At 44.7% G+C, this 18,982-nt stretch overlaps 1 protein-coding gene across 2 annotated transcripts in view; it reads left to right on the plus strand.

The window, feature by feature from the left end:
• The first annotated feature begins 2,264 nt into the window (after window positions 1-2,264).
• The window catches only part of EEA1 (early endosome antigen 1), a 75,883-nt gene continuing 59,165 nt past the window's right edge, over window positions 2,265-18,982 (plus strand). The window contains exons 1-3 of one of the 2 annotated variants that reach the window (XM_075427772.1): window positions 2,265-2,344; window positions 11,237-11,329; window positions 14,124-14,246. In XM_075427772.1, the coding sequence (XP_075283887.1) occupies window positions 2,321-2,344; window positions 11,237-11,329; window positions 14,124-14,246 (240 nt within the window). In that variant the 5' untranslated portion in view covers window positions 2,265-2,320. The remainder of the gene's footprint in view (window positions 2,345-11,236; window positions 11,330-14,123; window positions 14,247-18,982) is intronic. The other variant, XM_075427773.1, reaches the window with a different exon arrangement.

The following is an 18,982-nucleotide window of genomic DNA, read 5'->3' on the forward strand; positions in this document are numbered from 1 at the left end:
GTTCAGACTTTCAGCCTTTGGATGGAATATCCGCTTACAGATGGATCCAGGAAAGTCTCTGCTGTGATTGTGGTCTTTCTGCCACCAATGGACTCCATAGAAAGGCACCTTTTAACTGCCCTGCCACCGAACCCCTCACAGAGTTTATGAGGTTGGATGAAATGAAAATTTACAACTCCTGTGCCTGAGGACATCAACCATATTCTAACAGCTTGAGATTTCAATATTAGGGGCAGTACACGATATGAATTCGTAGGCATCACCATACACACAATAACTGAAACCAAGGACTTCCACTGGAAATGTGACCGATTTAATCTTTTTTTTTTTTTTCCTAGATCTCTGCCCCAAGGGTGAATATTTATGTGCATTCTCTGGTATTCAGTAAAGGCAGTCACACTGCAGTCTTTCCTTTACAGGCAGGAATCAATAGGGTCGGTCTCTCTCCTCTCCCCAGCTGCCTATTTAAATCTGTAGGAACTCTGTATCTTCGAGCCTTGTCTGGTTCTGTTGTATTTGAAACTGGCTGATAGATTCATAAGTCACTGCGGGAATGATGGGTGGACAAGGAGACAGAGGCATATATTCACACAAACATCCACACAAATAAAGGATCGTGCATTTCCTTGCAAGATTGTCCATGAAAATCCTCCTCTGATGCAAGACTTTTAACTGGTGTTCTCAAATCTCTATCCTCTTCTTCTGAGCACTCATGAATTGCTAACCCGGGGGAGCAAAATATTTGTTGCGAAGATGGGCTGCTTAAGTTACCTGGGTACGGCAAACTGAGCACTCCAGCAGTTCATCGTCTGGGCTGCCAGCAGCTCCTGTTGAAATATCTGGTAGCGAGGTATTAAAATTTGATTACATTTAAATGTCTACAGCCTGCCTAGATATTTAAGGAACCGTACAGCCGCAGAAGAACAATCCTTTTCCCACGAGTAACCTTGTGTACAAAATTTCAGAAACAAACCTCCTTACTGCCATACAGCACTCCAAATTTGAAAGCCATTTTGTACTATAGACACATAAATGAAAATGATCTAACGGACGTGACCGCAGACGTCACCGCTCACCAGCTGAAGCCATTACCAACTGCGTGTGCGCTCTTAACCCGCCCCATTAGCGGACTAAATGACATGGGCGTGAAACACACTGGGGCCTGTAGCTGGAGTGAGCCGAGTTCAAGCACGTTAATGCTGCCGTGCCTCAAGCCTGGAGCTGCTGCGGCTGAACCCGTCTGGTCGTGCGCTCGTAACTCACACAAAGGCTGAGGGTTTGAGAGCGCTTACAAATGTCAGCCTTTGAGTGGAAAAATGCGTTCAATCTTTGCAGCACGACTGGTGCTCCGCTACGGTATTTGCTCTACTTGGCACAGCTAGTCCTTGGGCAGGTTTACTATTTACTCATCACCCCTCGCCCTGCATCCAGTGTGTAAGAGTCGCAGCTTTAGAACGGAGCGGGGAACTGCAGCGTGTTGATTTCTGTATGCGAGGGTCTACCGGTGGTCCAGCAGCCCTCCTGCCACGCCTCAGGCGGGCTTTTGCCTTAGCACACGTAGATACAGGTCCTTTCTTGGTTGAACTGATGTTTTCGGGCTGTACTTTTTTTGGAAGGCGGGTGTGTGCTTGTGTGAGCAGTCCGATACTCCGCAAATACCCAGTGGGTCGTGCCACAAGGTCGCCGTGTCAGTTCAGGGCCCGGAGGAAGCAACTGCTCCCTCACAGTTAAGTTTCCAGGGAATTACCCAGCCAGAGCGCCTCAACGCGCCTTCCTCGCTACTTCCAACACCGCGCACCGGGCAAAACCCGCGCCGGGCTGCGTTTGCGCCGGGCCGCACGCAGAGAGCCCTCGGCTTCGCGTCCCAGCTCCCCTCCCCTTCCTCCCCCGGGCCGGGACCCGGTTCCAGGGCAACGACCGCGGCGAAGGGGTCAGGCACAGCCCCCGAGGGGAGCGCGGCCGCGCTGCCGGGGAGCGGGAACCCGCCCGGCCGCCTCCCAGGGCCCCCGCGGGGGAGGTCGGGCCGCGGGCCCCTCGCCGCCACCGCCGCCCCGTCCCGAGGGGCAGCCCCGTCCGGCCCGGCTCCTCCGCCCCCTCTCCCCCCGTTCGGCTGCCCGCGGCCGGGCCCGTCCCTCCCCGGGGCGGTGCGGCCCCTCCCCGGCGCGGCGGCCGCCCCGCCTCCCCGGCCGCGGCGCTGTCACGGGGCGAGCGGGCCGCGCCGGGCTCCTGCGGGGCGGGGGCGGCGCTGCGCGGCGCGGGGCCCCGCGGCTTCCCCCTCGGCCTGGCCGCGGCCGCCCGGCGGCATCCGCGCTCCGCCACCATGTTCCGGCGGATCCTGCAGCGGGTAAGGCAGCGAGACCCGCCCCGGCGGCGGCGGCGGCGAGGGCGCCGTGCCGTGCCGTGCCGTGCCGCGCCGCTTCCTGGTGCCGGCCGGGCTCGGGGCTGGGCTCCCCGCGGCGGGGCCGGAGCCGTCGGCCCGGCCCGGCCCGCCCTGCGGCGCAGGGTGGAGGGCGTAGGCCCGCGGCGGCCGCTGAGGCCGTGAGCTTGTCCGCCGTCGCCCCCTCGCCCGCCGCGGGGGACGGCCGGGGCCCCGACGGGGCGGGCCGGGCCCGCGGACCTGTGCCGCGTCCCGGCTAGGGGGGCGGCATCGGGCGGGCCCGGCGGGCGGGCGCGGGGCCTGCCGGTGGGGCGCGGGGCGGCCCTGCCCCGGCGCGGCTCCTTCCCGCGGCGCGGCCGCGTCTGCGCCCGCCGCCCGCGCTTCAGGCAGGCTCGGGGGACGCCGAGCCCGGGGGAGAGCCGCCGCGGGACCGTGGGCGATGTCCTGGGGGCCGGCGAGCGGGGAAGGCTCCTGACGCCGAGGGCCAGCCCGGCGGCCACCGGTCGGCTGTCCCCCCCATCTTGGGAACCGGCTTTTCCGGCAGCTCTGCCTGGCCGGGAGAGCCGGGGTTTGCGACACCCGCCTGGCCTGCCGAAATCCTCCCTGCCCGCCCGGCCGGCGGCGCGGGGGGAAGGTGCGGCTGTCGGCGGGGCTGGGGGCCGCACCGAGGAGGGCTCGGCCCCGCCGGCGGTGGGAGGGCGGGGGCCCGGGTGCCGCTCGGTGTGGGGCGGGAGGAGGTCCGCCGCCCCTCTGCCGCGCAGGGAAGCCTTGCTCCGAGCAGGAGAGCGAACGGGGGGCAGAAAGCACCTCGGCCTGGAGCACGCCTCCGGTGGGCCCTGAGCAGGTGGAGAGCGTTCTCGGTCCGCTCGGAGCTGCGCCTTTGCAGGGAAGAGCTTCCTTCCTGAAGTCGGAGGGGAAGCCCCGCTAACAAGCGGGGAAACGTAGTACGGATCTAATCAAGTGTTGGCAGCGATGAACGGGGTGTTTATTGATTCGGAGGAACAACAGGCTGTCAAGGAAAGCTGCTATGGTGTGGGAAAAGGCTTGATGCAGCGCCGGAGGAAATTTGCCCACAAGTTCGGCTGAACACTTCCTACAAAAGTCTAAAGTCAGTGCAGAAGTTTTTGTGTGTTACAAACAGCCATCTTCTATGAAAAGTTTAGACAAATAACTATTCCCCAGTGGCTCCCCAAAACCGCAGAACTGCAGCAGAGCTAATTGCCAACAACGGTGAAACAGACTTCTTCCTGCCCAAAAAATAAGTAGAGAAATGCCAAGTTTTTAAAAGACGTAAATCTTTTAATTGGTGCAAAAAACTGTGCTTTTAAACATCCACCTCTTATTAAACAGGCTTTAGGCCTGCCATAAAAGCAGCGATTATATGCACAGCCTCATACATACCTTTTTGACTTACAATCTGTGGTTGGCAAAATGTGAAAAAGACTTCTAACGTACTTCGGTGTTAATAGTGACCCTTAGCTTGCTGTCAGATTTGTTCATAAAGAGCATAAGTATTAAAACCTTGCACATCTCTGAGGCAGTAACTTGAAGGCCAAGGAACCTCCGCTTGACCCTTTTCTTGTGCATCTTCGATGCAGCTGGCAAAAAGCCCCCACCGTTCAGTCACTGAAATGTAGTTTTTTGTATATGTATTTGGTTTGTTATTTGATTACAGGTGATGCCATCCTTTCTGGCCGGATGGCTGGTCGTTATTGGTGATATAACTGGAGTTATGAAAGTATGTTGAAAAAGAAAGAAATTCTTTATTACATTCCTTTTTTTTTGTAACTCAACTGGCCATTGAGCTGCAAAGGAGGAAGACAAAACCTGCAAAGATACTGTTTATAGTTTTAATTACCTATTTGAAATTCTGATTCCTGAGGTTTTAAAACATCAAGTCTTTCTTTTTTATACCTCTTCTGTTCCCTGAGCACCTCTTTATTTGTTCCACAGTTGTATTTTCTATTTCTAAAAGCATCTTCATGGTGACTTTGAGTGGCATATTTTCAAAATAGGAAGTATATACTTGTTGCTACTGAACATTGCTCATTTAGGTTTTGAAGTTAGTATGTCCATGATGTCTTCAACTAGGTCCTTGTTTTAGGTCCTTTCCCTGCAAGCTGTTTCTAAATTTTATGTGTGTTTTCAGTGTGACATCTCGAGGATCCATCTGTTCTGTACGTGTGCACCGTAAAACCCCTTTTCATTCATTCTTGCCACTTTTCAATTTCGTGCATTGTTCATCATGCTGATCTAGTAAAAGGTAGTCTTTCCCAAGAGACATCTGCGGGGAGTGTCCAAGACATAACTTTCCTACCCAGATGCTTTGATTTTTGTCGACGGATTCTTTAGAGCGCTCTTTTTTCTGTGTTGTGATCAACTCTGAAGGCCCTTTGGGGCTGTTATGTCCCCTCTCAGTTGTTCATCTACTAGTGGGACAGTGGCTCTCTGGTCTGTTAAAGCAGAGCTCGCTTCTTACATTTGCAAGATATCAAGACTTGAAAAAAAACTAGACTTTTCGTAAGGAGGAGGCCTTTATTTTCAGCTGGTGGAAAACTGATTACTTTCACCTTCTTCCGAGCTTTCTTCCCATCGCTCGTGTTTTGTAGCGCAGGACCCATCTGTTGGGGCAGCGTGACTAGTGTTTAAGTTAGTTTTTGTCTTCATTCTTTGTGTTTAACTGGCTGTCTGTGGCTGTTGGCGGTTGTGCTGTGGTTGGGTGGCAAGATCCTATCGCTCTGTTTCTTACAATACTTGAGTTCTTGGTCTTGAGGTGCTGGGGTCCAGGTGGAGAACAGGGCTTTGCAGGCATTGCTGTAGCTCGGGTAGTGCAGTTGCCTTTTCTCTTACTCCAGCCTCAGGAGCAGAGATGCTTACTTGTCTGGGGTGCATTGCATCTCACGCCTTACCTATAGTTTTCTTTTTATGTTTGTAATTGCAGGGCTTGCTAGATGGCATGTTTATGCGGATGGATGCTGAGCTGCAGCTGTGCCGGTGCCATCCCTCTGGGGTTGAAGGGAGAGTGTGTGCCTCTTCCTGGGCACAAGCTCTGCTCGCATGGAACCCATGCTGTGATGGGAAGGAAAGGTCTTTATGTCCTGTGAAGTCAGGAGTCCTTTCATTTTACGGAGTCATAAAATAGCATCACACTTCTTTAGAAGTAAACAGTATTGCTGTTCTGTTTTGTGCTTTACTCTGTTTCTAGCACTGAGAGTTGTTTGGGCTTCTTACCTTCTCATTCTTGCGTCATGTTTGTTGCCTCAGAACCTTAATATGTTTGGACAGTAGTACCCTTCTGTAGTATTTAAATCTGTGCTGGGAAAATCCATATTTGTTCAGACTTTCTGAAGGCTTAATGTATTTTTTCAAAGGTTTAATTTATTCTGAATTTAAAACTGCTGAAAAGAGTATCATAGCTGAATGGAGTGTAGCTATAGACAGATAAATGACTATGCAAAAATGACACAGTAGTGAACCATATTTATACTCTGTCGTTTCAATGCATTAGCGCAACTCATTCATTATATAATTTTCTATCCCTTTTCAGAAAACAAGCTGCAATCGTTGTTGTCCTTTTTGTTGTTAATGATGTTTCTTTATATTAGCTTGCAGTTTTGAGAAAACACAGAGAACAACATTATGAAGTTTAGCATATTACTTCTACAACTCTCGTGCTCGTAGGAGAAGCATATGCTTCTCTGCAAAGTAAGCAAACGTTAACTCTTGACAACTAGGAAGGAAATACTCTGAGTGAGGGACTGATTTTGCATCAGTCTTTGAACTCCAGATATGCCTTTAAGGGTCAAATGTTAATTTAAAAAAAAAAGTATACAGAAGCCTGTGTGAAAATTTACTTTTCCTATGGGATTCATAAGTCATTCTTTTGCTCGCATGTGTAGTTGAACTGGAAACAAGAAGCATCATTCTGAATCTTTCCTTACTTCACAAAGTCCGAGTTCTTCAATGTGTTGTGATTTTTAAAATTTATTTATTTATTTATTTTTAACGGGACCTGATATAACAGTGGTCTGGGAGCCTGACTTAAACATGTGTGTGAACCTATTTGATCTTGCAACGATCAGTTAAAAAATATTCCGAATCCCTCATTCTTTATTTGGCTGTTGAAGGATGTTAAATTGTGTTACGGCCTTGAAAGAGAAGTTAATTCCATTTATGGTCTCTGTTTCCATAACATCCTTCCAAATTTGTATGAATTTTTTCTTGCTGGTCTGTATTACTTTACAAATGGATGCTATGTGGTGTTTTTCCCAGGCTTGAAAGTTACTTAATGACCTCTTTCCTTCTCACTCTTTTTCCCAGTGCATGCCACTCACCAGAAAATGCTGCCTATTTGTACTACGCTTTCTAACTCTAGCTTGGAATTACGCTTTGTCTTTTAAAGAGAGCACATTGTTTTTTGAAAGGTTAAAAGTATTTTACCAGGTACTGTTTAATAATTTCTGTCTTGTATATTGCGTGTAGTAAGACATGCCACGCGGTGCCTTTTAGTGTGTGATTATAGCATGTCTGAAGTGTTTCATAAAGCAAATACTTTAATCAACCACGTAGTAATAACACTGTACTTTTAATATAAGAGCTTTCATCCTGGAGGTTGTAATAATCTCCAATTTGTAGTACTAGAACTAGCAGAACTTAATATGCAAATCTCATTGCGAAATGCAGTCAGCTCTGGGGTGAAATGTGATGGGCGATTAACAATGCACAGTAGCATTGTGTAAGAAGTTACAATATAAGGTGAAGAAGATATTGTGTTAATTGTCACAAAAGATTCTTGGTTTTGGGGCTGAATGATTCATTAAATATGCTGAAAGAATATGCACAGGTGTTGCAGAAGTGGAGGTATATGCTGCCCAGCTAAGGAGATGGTTGGACCATCTCTTATTGCTGTTGCCCAGGATACCGAGTTTTGTTCAGGTTCTCCCTCTGCTTGTCTTTCTGTCCAAGGCTACGTGAAGGCACATTCTTCAGTTTTTGGAGCTGAAGAGTGGAACAAAAGGCTTCCATTTCTTGTAAAGCATTAGTAAAGAAGTGCATATCCATCAATGCTGATACTTTCTCCATTTCAAAATGTCTGATTTCTACTTGTGGATGTAGGTGCTGGGACAGATAGGTGTCTAAGTTCTCAGGCTTTCTTGAACAGAACAGCCACCATACCCAAGTGCCATACAAAAGCCTTTTTATCATGTTCAGATTTCTAAAGACTTTTAAAATATTCCTCTCAATAAGAAACTGATCATTTTGACCAGCAGGGCAAGGGAGGTGATTCTCCCACCTCTGTTCCACTCTCATGAGACCCCACCTGGAGTCTTGCATCCAGTTCTGGGGCCCCCAACATGAGAAGGACATGGACCTGTTGGAGCTGGTCCAGAGGAGGGCCATGAAGATGATCCGAGGGCTGGAGCACCTCTGCTGTGAGAAAAGGCTGAGGGAGTTGGGGTTGTTCAGCCCGAGGAAGAGAAAGCTGCGAGGAGACCTTATAGCAGCCTTCCAGCACCTGAAGGGACCTACAAGAAAGCTGAAGAGGGACTTTTTACAAGGGCAGGTAGTGATAGGACAAGGTATAATGGCTTAAAGCTGAAAGAGAGTAGATTTAGATTAGATATAAGAAAGATATTCTCTGCTGTGAGAGTGGTGAGGCACTGGAATGGGTTGCCCAGAGAAGCTGTGGATCCCCCCATCCCTAGAAGTGTTCAAGGCCAGGTTGGATGGGGCTTTGAGCAACCTGGTCTAGTGGGAGGTGTCCCTGCCCATGGCAGGGGGGTTGGAACTAGATGTTCTTTAAGGTCCCTTCCAACCCAAACCATTTTATGATTCTATATTGTGAAAGTTCAGCTCCTTTATGGAAGAAAGCTTTGACACTTGACGTCTTCATCTTCCCTTGTGTAGACATACGTGTATATACATTTTCTTTGGATTCTTTTTTCGTGCACAAAATGGATTCACAAGTGAGCTTTACCTCTGGGTTGTGTGATTGATTGGGGTTTATAGATTGCATGCAAAGGAACTTCTGAACTATATAAACTGAAGAAAACTGTGACATTAGATGTAATATTCTAACTTACCTGTTTTACTGAGAAACTTGGCTACACCTTACCAATTGTTTTAGATAATACTCCTCCGCCTGTCCAGGCACACCAACCACATCTTCGTCAATGGAGTTCTAAACTTGCATTTTGGAGCTCTCCTGCAGGACGTGTGTTTCCGCAGGGCAGCGCTTTGGAGATCACAGAACAATATGGGCAGGAAGGGAGCTCAGGAGCTCTCTAGTCTGAGCTCCTCCTGCGAGCAGCACCAGCTTGGAGGTCGGGAGCAGGCTGCTCAGGCCTGGCCTCGCGCTGGAGAAGCTTTTCCCTACGTTGAGTGGGAACCTCTCTTGTTTCTGTTTTTGTGTCTTGTCCTCCCACTGTGCACTGCTGGGAGCAGCCTGGCTTCTGCTCTTTGAAGACCTCCTCACAGGTGATGGGGGGGCTGCTGTTAGGCTGTCCCAAAGCTGCCTCTGCTCCAGGCTGAGCTAGCCCTGTTCCCTCAGCCTCTCTCCACAGGGCAGCTGCTCCAGCCCCAGCAGTCTTGGTGGCCTTTTGCTGTACTCAGTCTGATTTATCAGTGTCCTCCCTGGACTGGGAGAGCCAAAACTGGATGTGGTATCTTGATGCAGTCCAATGGGTGCTGGCTGGTGGCGGATGATCGCTTCCCGTGGTTGGTTGGCTGGGCTCCTGCTAATACAACCCAGGATGCTGGTGGCCCTCTCCGCTGCCAGGGCACACTGCTGGCTCCTGTTTGGCTTGTTCTCTGACACCAGCCCTGTGTCTCTTTCAGCAGAGTGGCCTGTGTTGCCGCCAGGGATTTTTGCTTCCCAGGTGCAGGACTCCACATTTGTCCCTGTTGAGTTGCATGAGGTTCCCATTGACCCATTCCTCCAGCCTGCCTAGGTCCCTCTGAAGGGCAGCCCTGCCCTTGAGTGTATCAGCTGGTCCTCCCAGTTTGATGTCATATGGAAGCCTGATGAGCGTGCACCCGTGGTCCATGCTGGGATGAGCCTTGTTTACTATCTGTATTGGTGACCTGGAGGAGAAGTACTGATGCCTTCGTTTTGATGTGCTTTGCGAGTGCATCATATTCTTTGCTTACACACTTTTTTGCCTCTCCTGTTACGAACTTGGAGAGCTTGTGTCACCTTGCCTATTGCTTTTGTATGCTGTACTAGAAGGAAACAGTATTGTGTTCTTATTTTCTGAAGAAACATAAACCAGCTAAAGGAAAAAAGGACACAGGAGTAGGAAAACTGGTGTATGTTGATCATGCAACTGATGACCCCAGAGAAGGCTGCAATGAGGAGAGATGGTCCTCTCCTTCACTGGCTGTCGCCAGCTCTGATAGCTTGCTGCTTTGCTCATCCTTGCTTCTCTTTGGCCAGTCTTCAGAGCCTTTCTGAAATTGAACTGGATGTCACTGGGACAGAAGCCCTTAATCAGTAAACTTGACCTTCTTATTGCATGTTTTTTGATTTGATTAGTGATAAAAGGCTATAATCTTTATGAAAGTTGGAAATAGAACGTTCTTTGCAAAACAAAGCAGGAAAATGCACTTAATGTCAAAGCATGGAAAGGCCTGTGTGCTGCAGATATAGAAGGTTATATAGCTGATTTGTCGGAAAAAAATGAAAAGAGGATATATTTGAGCAAAAAAATTCTAAAATAAGATTTTTGAGACACCAAGACCTAGAAACTAAAGCTGTTTATCTGCTTTTGTCCCCCTCTCTGTAGATTTCAATCTATATATTTAAAATTCTGTATCTTTAGTCTCTGTCTCCCTATATTAAATTAGAAAATGCTTCATAACGTTACAAGTATTTCCAGATGGGCTAAAATACTGCAGCAGCATTGCTTCATCCCATTTGCAATTGTCATTGTGGAAGTAGCTAATGAAGTTTTAATCTTTCTTGAAACTAGAATTTCGTATCGGTATTAAGATAACTTCTTTCCTGATGTTTGCTTTGAAAATGTGAACTTCTGCCATCGGTCAAGCAGTGGAGTTGTAGAGATGAGTACGAGAAATCAGTACATCAAAGTCAGAGCCAAATAAGGATTTTTAATTGCGATCCATCTATCCAGGTTTTGAATCAAGTAGTATTTCAAGTTTGTTTTCTTATTTTCTATAAATCTATAGTTTCCATTAAATGCTGTTGTTTTGATTTCAAGCAGATTCATAGGAAATATTTTTATAGGATATCTTGCTGATTAACATGGTTTAACTTTGCCACAAGCTTGACACTTGGGGGCTTTTGTGTTGTGGTTTTTTTTTGTTTTTTTTTTTTTTTTTTTTTGCAAATGAAGGCAGCATACCTGCTTTCATGCATATTGTATCAGCAGGGTCCTCGCTCATTAGTTTTCCGTCTTTCAAGTACTTAAAGGCTTGTTCAGATTGTAGACCAGTTATCAAGTAGTACGATACTGGTTTACCACTTCTGAAACTGTTTAGATTGTCATTTTGAGATGTTTTCCAATTTGACAGAGGCATAAATTCATGTCAGTGAGTGATATAAGGGCAGAGTTTAGCCTAATTCTTTGTGTGGAGTGTTCATGAGAGGAAGTGGCTTAAAATCCTGGCTTTTGCTTCTGGCGACTGCTTGTTCTTTAACACATGGAGAGTCTTGGATAAAAGCTTTTGCTAAAGTATTGCACTGAAAAGCTTGTCAGCTTGTTCACTTCATTACACTTGCAGAGGGAAATTTCTTCTGTATTCCAGCAAGTAGAAGAGAGGCTTTTGCATAGGATACGTACCATGCTTTATCAGATACAGTCTGTAGACACTCATTTTTCTCTTCCTCCTCTCTTTCAGACTCCAGGTAGAGGTGGGTCTCAGAGCTCAGATTCGGATTCATCTGCCACACCAGGAAATGCCGTGGATGTGAACAACGAAGGCTCCTCCGAGGTACTGTGCACTGTACATGGGACGGGATTGTAGATCTTGGGTGCTGTTTCTGTGCTCCATGAAGCTGTTGGGAGCAACTTTTGGTGCCCTACCTATATAACAGCTGTAATAAAGAAACACTCAGAAGTGTAATCTTCTAGGAACTGGTTGTTATTTAAGTAAAAAAAGGAAGGCTAGGCCATATTTATATGTAACTGCTAATTAGGCTTATCTATCTAAATGGTCACAAGCAATCTTTCCTGTAATCCTAGAGATGAATTATTAAATTTAAAAGCAACGAGACATAAGCTTAAGACTCCTTGTTAGTAAAATCTTTTACGAGAGTTCTGAAAAATGAGGCTTAACATTTTATCACCCTTATACTCCGTTTTGACCTTGCTTCTGCTTAACTATAAGATATACTGGAAACCTCCCCCTCCTCATGAAATATCATACATGTTGGTTTTTGTTTGGTGTTGGTGTATAAATCTACCACTTGTAAATCCTGTCCATTTTTTATGTGCTGTACACGATACTTAGCCAGCAGAAGTTGTTAATTCTTGCTTCAATCCCATATTACAATGGCTTTGGATTTACAGTGTTGTCAAACATTAACTCTGAAAAATGCAAACTGACTTCACTGGCTGTTGAAGCTAGTTTGTGCTAATGTTGCCTGATTACCTACAAATGCAGTGCAAGGTTAATTACTCCTATTACAACATTAAAGGGAGCAAAGTGCCCTTTCTTACACTGGATAAAGTGTATGATGATTCAAGTACTCCTATGTCTGCCATGATAAGAAGTAAGAGAAATTTTCCCTGTGCTGTTTAAAATCCTAATTGCCTTACATCTGTGCATCTGCTTATTTCTTATTTCTTGAAGACTTATTACAGTCAGTATAATCATTCCTTAATATTTTACTGTATGTTCTACAAGTCACGCATTTGTGAGTCTAAATCTGGTTTGTATGTATATTTACACTGTCCCTGAAGCAAATAAATATTCTTAAATTGCAGACTAAAATCGCATTACTTTTGTAGTTAATTAAGGCATAAAAATATGCAATGACATAATTGCTTCTTTCCAAAATTTGGCTAAAGTTGCACAATTCTGTTCACATAAGTGCAATATCACTGACTGTACAGCTGGTGGGTGTCACAAGGTACCTCAATACTACTGTAGTGGTATTTTCTTGATGTAAGAGGAGCTTCCAAAGTGGTGGCGTGCCTGCACTGTTGCACCCTTGGCTTTCTTGCTACTGGGTCGAAACCAAAGGTTACTGTGTCACTTTTGGTTGAAACTGTATAGCATGAAAAAATATCTTTTAGTTGCCAATAATTCCACTGTGTGTTGCATTAGTTACAAGTGGGGTGTTCTCCTTAGCGTATGATTTCAAAATCTGTTTGAAACTGAGCTCTGAAGCTGGTGATGGGTTCTTACTCTCCTGAGATTCACGCGTTACAGCACGCAACTGGAGCCTTTCTGCTGGTCTTCCTCTTGCTGCGCAGCTGGCCTGAGGTGTTGTCTCTCTGAGAACTTCTCTCCAGGAGCACCGTAGTCAGACTTTGCAGAACGTTTGCTCTCTGTTTTATTGTTACGTTCCCACCCGGTTCTCCAGTATTATGTAAAGTCGGAAATCCAGTTGACTTATTTTCATTGCAGTTTCTTGCTTAGATTTTCTAGTTTGTATTGCTGTAAGATTCCAGTGGTGAATAATTATTAAATCTGTGCAGATTCTCGTGTTTCTTACCTCCTCAAGCTTAGTTGAGATCAATCCTGGTTTTTGAGAATTATAATGTGAAAAAAAAGGAGTGGGGAAGCCTGAGCAAGGAACAGTTTGAATTCAAGGAGAGGTGAAAATCTGTCTGTGGCCACATCAGCCCTTCAGATCACACAGACCTGTAATCAAGTCTAGATACATCTTTTATACTCTGTGCCACCCGCCCAAGGAGGAAACATTTGAGCCTATCTCACCTTTATAGCTTAGGTCCCAGTGCAACTCCCATCTGCAGTACAGGGTTGCTAAATACTCTGTGCTTGCAGTTGAGTCCACCAGTGTGCTTACACTTCCGTGAGTGTAACCTGGCTGCGATAGCTAGTTAGGTTTGCCACAGACACCCTTTTGGGAAGGGGCCTTAACCTTGTTTAAGTTGTTTCAGGTGTTTAAGCATGTAGCATGTGTCTTGAAGATGTAAAGCTGCTGTTCAGAAACCGATACAACTTTCAGCTTTGGTAAATCTCTGGTGAGCATGCTGAATATTTTTTTTTAATTCTACCGAGGAAGGTGCATATTTTTCCCTAAGCGAGCATGGCAGCCAGGCTGTGGCTGCACCGGCACCCAGGCCTCTCCTGCTGCCGCAGACTTGCTTATTAATTTACGGCGGTGTTTCTGCAGTCTCACCACACCACCCTTGTCTCTCTCCGTGAAACATCTGAACACCCTTACTAGAAACTGTGTGATGGATCTGACATCTTGCCTTGTAATGGTCCACTCACAGCTTGTTATGCAGCTTATTCCTCTGTCACACGAAGGGGGTACCAAGAGCATCTGGAAAACAGATAGTAGTATGCAGCGTGGTGCTAGTTGTTAAAGCGTGGTTTGGATTTGTTTTTTTTCATGATCTTAATAACTGTTCCTTCTTGCCTTCTCCATGGGATTGATAGGTGGCTTGCAAAAACTGTCTTTGCAGAGGAAAACAAACTTTGCTTTTGGTGATGCTAGAGAACTTTCAGTGTAAGAATTTGCACAGCATTTGATTCCAGATCTGCTTTTTTGTCTTTATTAGTTTCTTAAAAACAAATATACATTTCACAGGGCTTCATCTGTCCACTATGTATGAAAGTGTGTGTAACTCCCACTGATCTGTCTGAACATTACCAGAATGAGCACGCTGGGACAGAAGGAAGAGAGGAGCTTCGTGACCTCCCAGCTGTTACTGTGGGTCTTGTTTATTTTGTTTCAATAGCTTTGGTAATGGGCTGCTTTAAATGAACATACATCTTTTCTCATGGCTTGAGTGTCAGCTTTTAAAATTGCTTCTTTTGATTCCTTGCTGAAAGGTAACTTGATCAAGATCTTATGCATGATTCCAAAGTATGCCTTCAGCAGAAGAATTAATCTACGTCTAGCTTTCTGGTTTGCAGTTGTCTCTCATATGAGAGACATTTGCAGTATTGGGAGGCTTGCAATCACCACTGTATTCATTTTGAACAGCTTTTGCTTGATTTTCTTGTAAATAAGACTATGACATGACCTTCTTGAACATGTTTAAGAACCTTACGTATTGCAGCAACGTTATAAAAAGCTGTGTGGCTTCTCCTGTTTTGTTTTTTCCTAAAGCAATGATACGTTTCTAAACCGTGTCCAGCATTTCCTGACTGTCTCTGATGGACAATCAGGACATCTAAACAGTGAGTCAGTCAGAGAGACTTAGTTTCAGGTTTCCTGTCCCAGTTTCTCCTGAGGCATCCAAAAAAAACCACTGCATGGTACCCCTGCAATGTTTAAAATACAGTGGTTGTTAGTATCTATTGTCTTATCTACAACTAGGCTAAATCTAAGGCAATTTTTAAACAGTTCTTTCGGGTAGTCTTCAAAACTTTCCAGATATTTAGTAAATATGTATTTCTTAGCTAATACAAGCAAGATACGACCTTGATGTTTTCTGAACAGACTTTTCACAGCAGGATTGCCTGGAGTGTAAAGCAGTGCAAAAATGTGGGGTTTTTTGGTCTTTCTTTGAAAAGACCTCATGACCTCATTCTTTATGGTGCTTTTTTCCTACTTGCCTCTTATTGTAGATGCAATTAATTGGATCTTCTGTTTTTATGGATGCACTTGGAATGTCGTGGACTGGTTTTGTACAGAACATCATGTCAATGCTTGAACGCTGATATTTTATTCTCTTTGGCTGCTCTTTCAGTTGCTTCTCAAATTAGACTGCGGTGGCTGTTTTCACCTCAGTGGTACTTACGTGCTTTGCACAGGAACAAAAATCATTGGTTGAGCTACATTAGCACGTTAATTTGCTGCAACATCGGAACAATACTAAGGGAATGAAGAATTAGAGATACTGGTTTGATTTGACTTTGCCATGTGATGTGACTTTTCTTTATGAAATAGGGGATTCACTGGATTAGAATTTCTAATTCATGACAAAATTGTAGTCTTGTAGGTTGTGACAGAATTGTAGTCTTACTTATCAATAGTAATAAAAACAGAAGAGAACTGAACTTGAAATTATGTTGGTTCTATTCTTCTCAGGAAGAATCCAGCTTCTTTTTGGGGAAGACATCAAGTCTGCAGGCTGTTATAAAATAAACTGTAATGAGACACCTTTTTCTTTTTGTCCCAAGAGTTACATACTTAGTTGTAAAATTGAAATGGACTACAGGTCTCAATTATGTAAAACATGATCTTTTTTCCTACTTTTCTAATGATTAAATAGAGGTGTTGTCTGAGGAAGCCACTGTTGCCTTACTGTTTATGTAAACACAGAGGAAAGGGCTTTTTCTGGTGGAAGGCGTGGAAAAAATGTTGACTATATTTTCCTTTCAACAATATATAAAGGGAGTGACCTAATTTATTTATTCTTTAGCTTAAAATAACTTTTTTTTAAATCAGTATGTAAGACTTCTGAAATAAATTAAGAAATGTGTTCTTGGCCTTGCTGTCTAGACAGACAGTTTAATCTGCCTCTGGGAAATTCCCGAGGATTCAGTTAATTGCTTTAATATATATTTGGGAAATAAAGCCTAGAAACTACTTGATACATCTTTCAGCTCTGAAACATCAGTATATTTCTGTCCTCTGGCCCTAAGTATGTACAGTTCCTAATCTTCTGTCCTGTAAAATATTTCAGCCTTTACATCACTGTGCAAGTGGAGAATATATGAGTTTTGGCTTAGACTTACTATTTAAATACTAGTGAAGATGCGTGTCTTGTATCAGGGAAGTTTGTGGAGGTTCACCTGCGGTGGAAGAACATGAATAGTGAATTTAGAATTTTTCCAAATATTCATGACACACAAAAACTACAGTCAGCTCCAGAGAAGTGGTTACGTCTCTGAGCATGTGAACATGCCATACAGCTCTTGAACTTCCTTTTGGTTTTTAAACATGCTGGACTTTATTCACAGCATACGGCTGATTGTACCAGTACAGTTGTGAAAGAGCTGTTAATTTAAGTCCGAATTCTGAGATATGGACAAACATAGGTCATGGCTGGAAGGTGTTAGAGTCTTGGGCTTGAATCACAGCTGTTGCCTTTTGTTCATGTGGCTCACTGGAAACAGGCCAAAGATAAAACCCAGAAACTCAAATTTATTCAAACTTAAAGCCTGGTTGTGTGAATGCCAAGCATGTTAAAGTGTATACTGGATTGGGCTATAGTGTGTATATGGTAGAATAGTCACTCGTCTTTTCCGTATGGTGAAAGTATCAATTATACTGAAATTCTGTCGTGTTTTTTTTGTTTTGTTTTGTTCACCACAGTACTTAAATTTATTTTTCCAAGAAAAATATTTGTGGAATAAAATTGGCTTCTCAGTGGAAAACAGCAAAGGTCCTTGGTTCTTTCAGCTTGACTCACAACATAATTGCTGGGATAAAAATTCAAGACGTTGCAGAAGCTCTGTTTGTATTAGCAACTAGAGCTTGGTGCGCCCTATTCGTGCTGTATGGTTCTCTACCACATGCAGCTGTTGATCAGCAGCAATCACAGCAGCCTAAATGGAACCACTTGTTCAGTTCTGTGCAGTATTAAAATGGGATTGGAGAATAGACTATGCAATCATCAGATATTTCAAGAAAATGCTAAGGAAGCGAGGTAGCTGTGGCTGTGATCTCAAACTGAAATAGGAATCCAACTAGAAGAGCAAATCTGAATCCCATCTTATAAAAACTGTTTTGCCCATGGGACTGTCCTTCAAGAAGTGTCATCTTCTTTCTGCCGGATAACCCCAGTTTTAATTTTGTGAGAAAGGAGCTTCGAAGAAAGCAAGCTGTGCATTCACCATTAATTACTTAAGACATGATTTCATATTAGCTCTACAAAGGCCATTTCATAAAAGCTCTGGGGGAAAAAAAGAGCAGCTGGCAGATGAAGACAGATGTAATGCATGTGTATGTAGATGTCTCAAGCTCCAGTTATCTATGATGGAACCCAGGGAGCTGTTATGCTTGACCCTACAGTTGTATATAAACGTGTGTACATATTTGTTAGGTCATCTCACTAGTTTCTTCCTCCGTTAAATGTGTTGAATAGCTCTCTATTGGTAGTCATTGGGGAGTAGACACCTACATGTAAGAGTTTGGTTATTTTTTAAACCTCAGGTGGGAGCCTTCAGCATGTTGAGAGAATATCTTTGAAAGCGTTTAGGTTTTTTTGCTAGTGAGTAAGGAAAACACCACTTTTCAAAATGTCTTGTCACACTGCACATCTTCATTAGATGAGGTTTGTGCGGAGGGTGAAGAAAAAAACATTACAAGTAAGACAATATTCTGAGAAGGCTGAAGTTTTCAGAAGTATAATTTTACACCATCACCCTCCCCCCCCCCCCCCCCCCCCAAGTCCTACAGAGAAATACAAGGAGAAGCCAGAGAAACAGAATCCATTCCATCCTATACATTAACTTTTCTGTTAGGTAAACTATTTCTGAGACAGTTTTAAAATAGTCTGAGGATTAGGAGGGCTGTACGGTAGCCTGTGGTCAGCCTGATTGCATGCTGTGTGCCTGTAGGTCTGTGCCCCTGCTCTCCCCAGGCAGCATGTTTCCATGTGGGAGGCCAAAGTTCTTCCAATGGTTAATAGCCCTGTAAACTATATTGGTACAATAAAAAGAAATATGGTAGTTCTTGTAGTGAGAGTTGCCTTCTAGTGTTGCTTTTAGCATCCTGGCATATTTCTCAAAGAGTACTGTATTAATGATTTGTATGAATATTAATGGCATTATAACTCAAGGTGAGGCAAGACACTTTCCTATGAAGTGGCTACGTAGCAATTTCTGTTCTGCTCCGAGTGAAACCGGTGTGTTTTGGAGTCTTCACACTGAGGAAGGCCTGTCCCGCTGTGATCATCGTGGTGCTGTGGAGGTGCTGGGTGCTAGGCATGGCATCCACCTGAGGGAGAAGTGTTGCCCTTGGGATCAGAAAACTGAGATTTGAAGTTTAGCACCTCTCTCATTCTCGTTGGAATGCCTTGGTTGCTGAGCCAGGGGCTATTTTGGGCTGTAAATTGTGTGCGGACTTTGAGTGGCTTGTTTCTGCAGGTATATGGGGTTTTGGTTTGGACTTCTGTTCTTTTTTTACTCTCCTTGCTCTGTTTTGCTTCAGCAATTGTGTGGTCATCTCAAGAGCTCTTTCCTGATAAACGCTTGTGCATGTAGTGGTTGTGGCTTGATTTTTATTTTCCATTAACTGACAGGCGTCTGCAAAAAGCTTTGGATTCAATAAATTGTCATTTCCTGATGGAACGATTCTGTATTTATAAAAGTAAACCCCAACTAGTCATCCTTTAACTTCTTTTGGGCTCTGGTCTTCCTGTGTAAAGCAAAAGATAAAGCCCAATTAGAAACACCAATTAGGGAGTTACAAGTTACGGTGCAGTGCTGCAGGGGCTGTAAGTGATGTCTTTGCTTTTATTAAATGAAGAATATGAATTGTCTTTTGCTTCT

Source organism: Opisthocomus hoazin, chromosome 8 (assembly GCF_030867145.1).
Source record: "Opisthocomus hoazin isolate bOpiHoa1 chromosome 8, bOpiHoa1.hap1, whole genome shotgun sequence".
NCBI lineage: Eukaryota > Metazoa > Chordata > Aves > Opisthocomiformes > Opisthocomidae > Opisthocomus > Opisthocomus hoazin.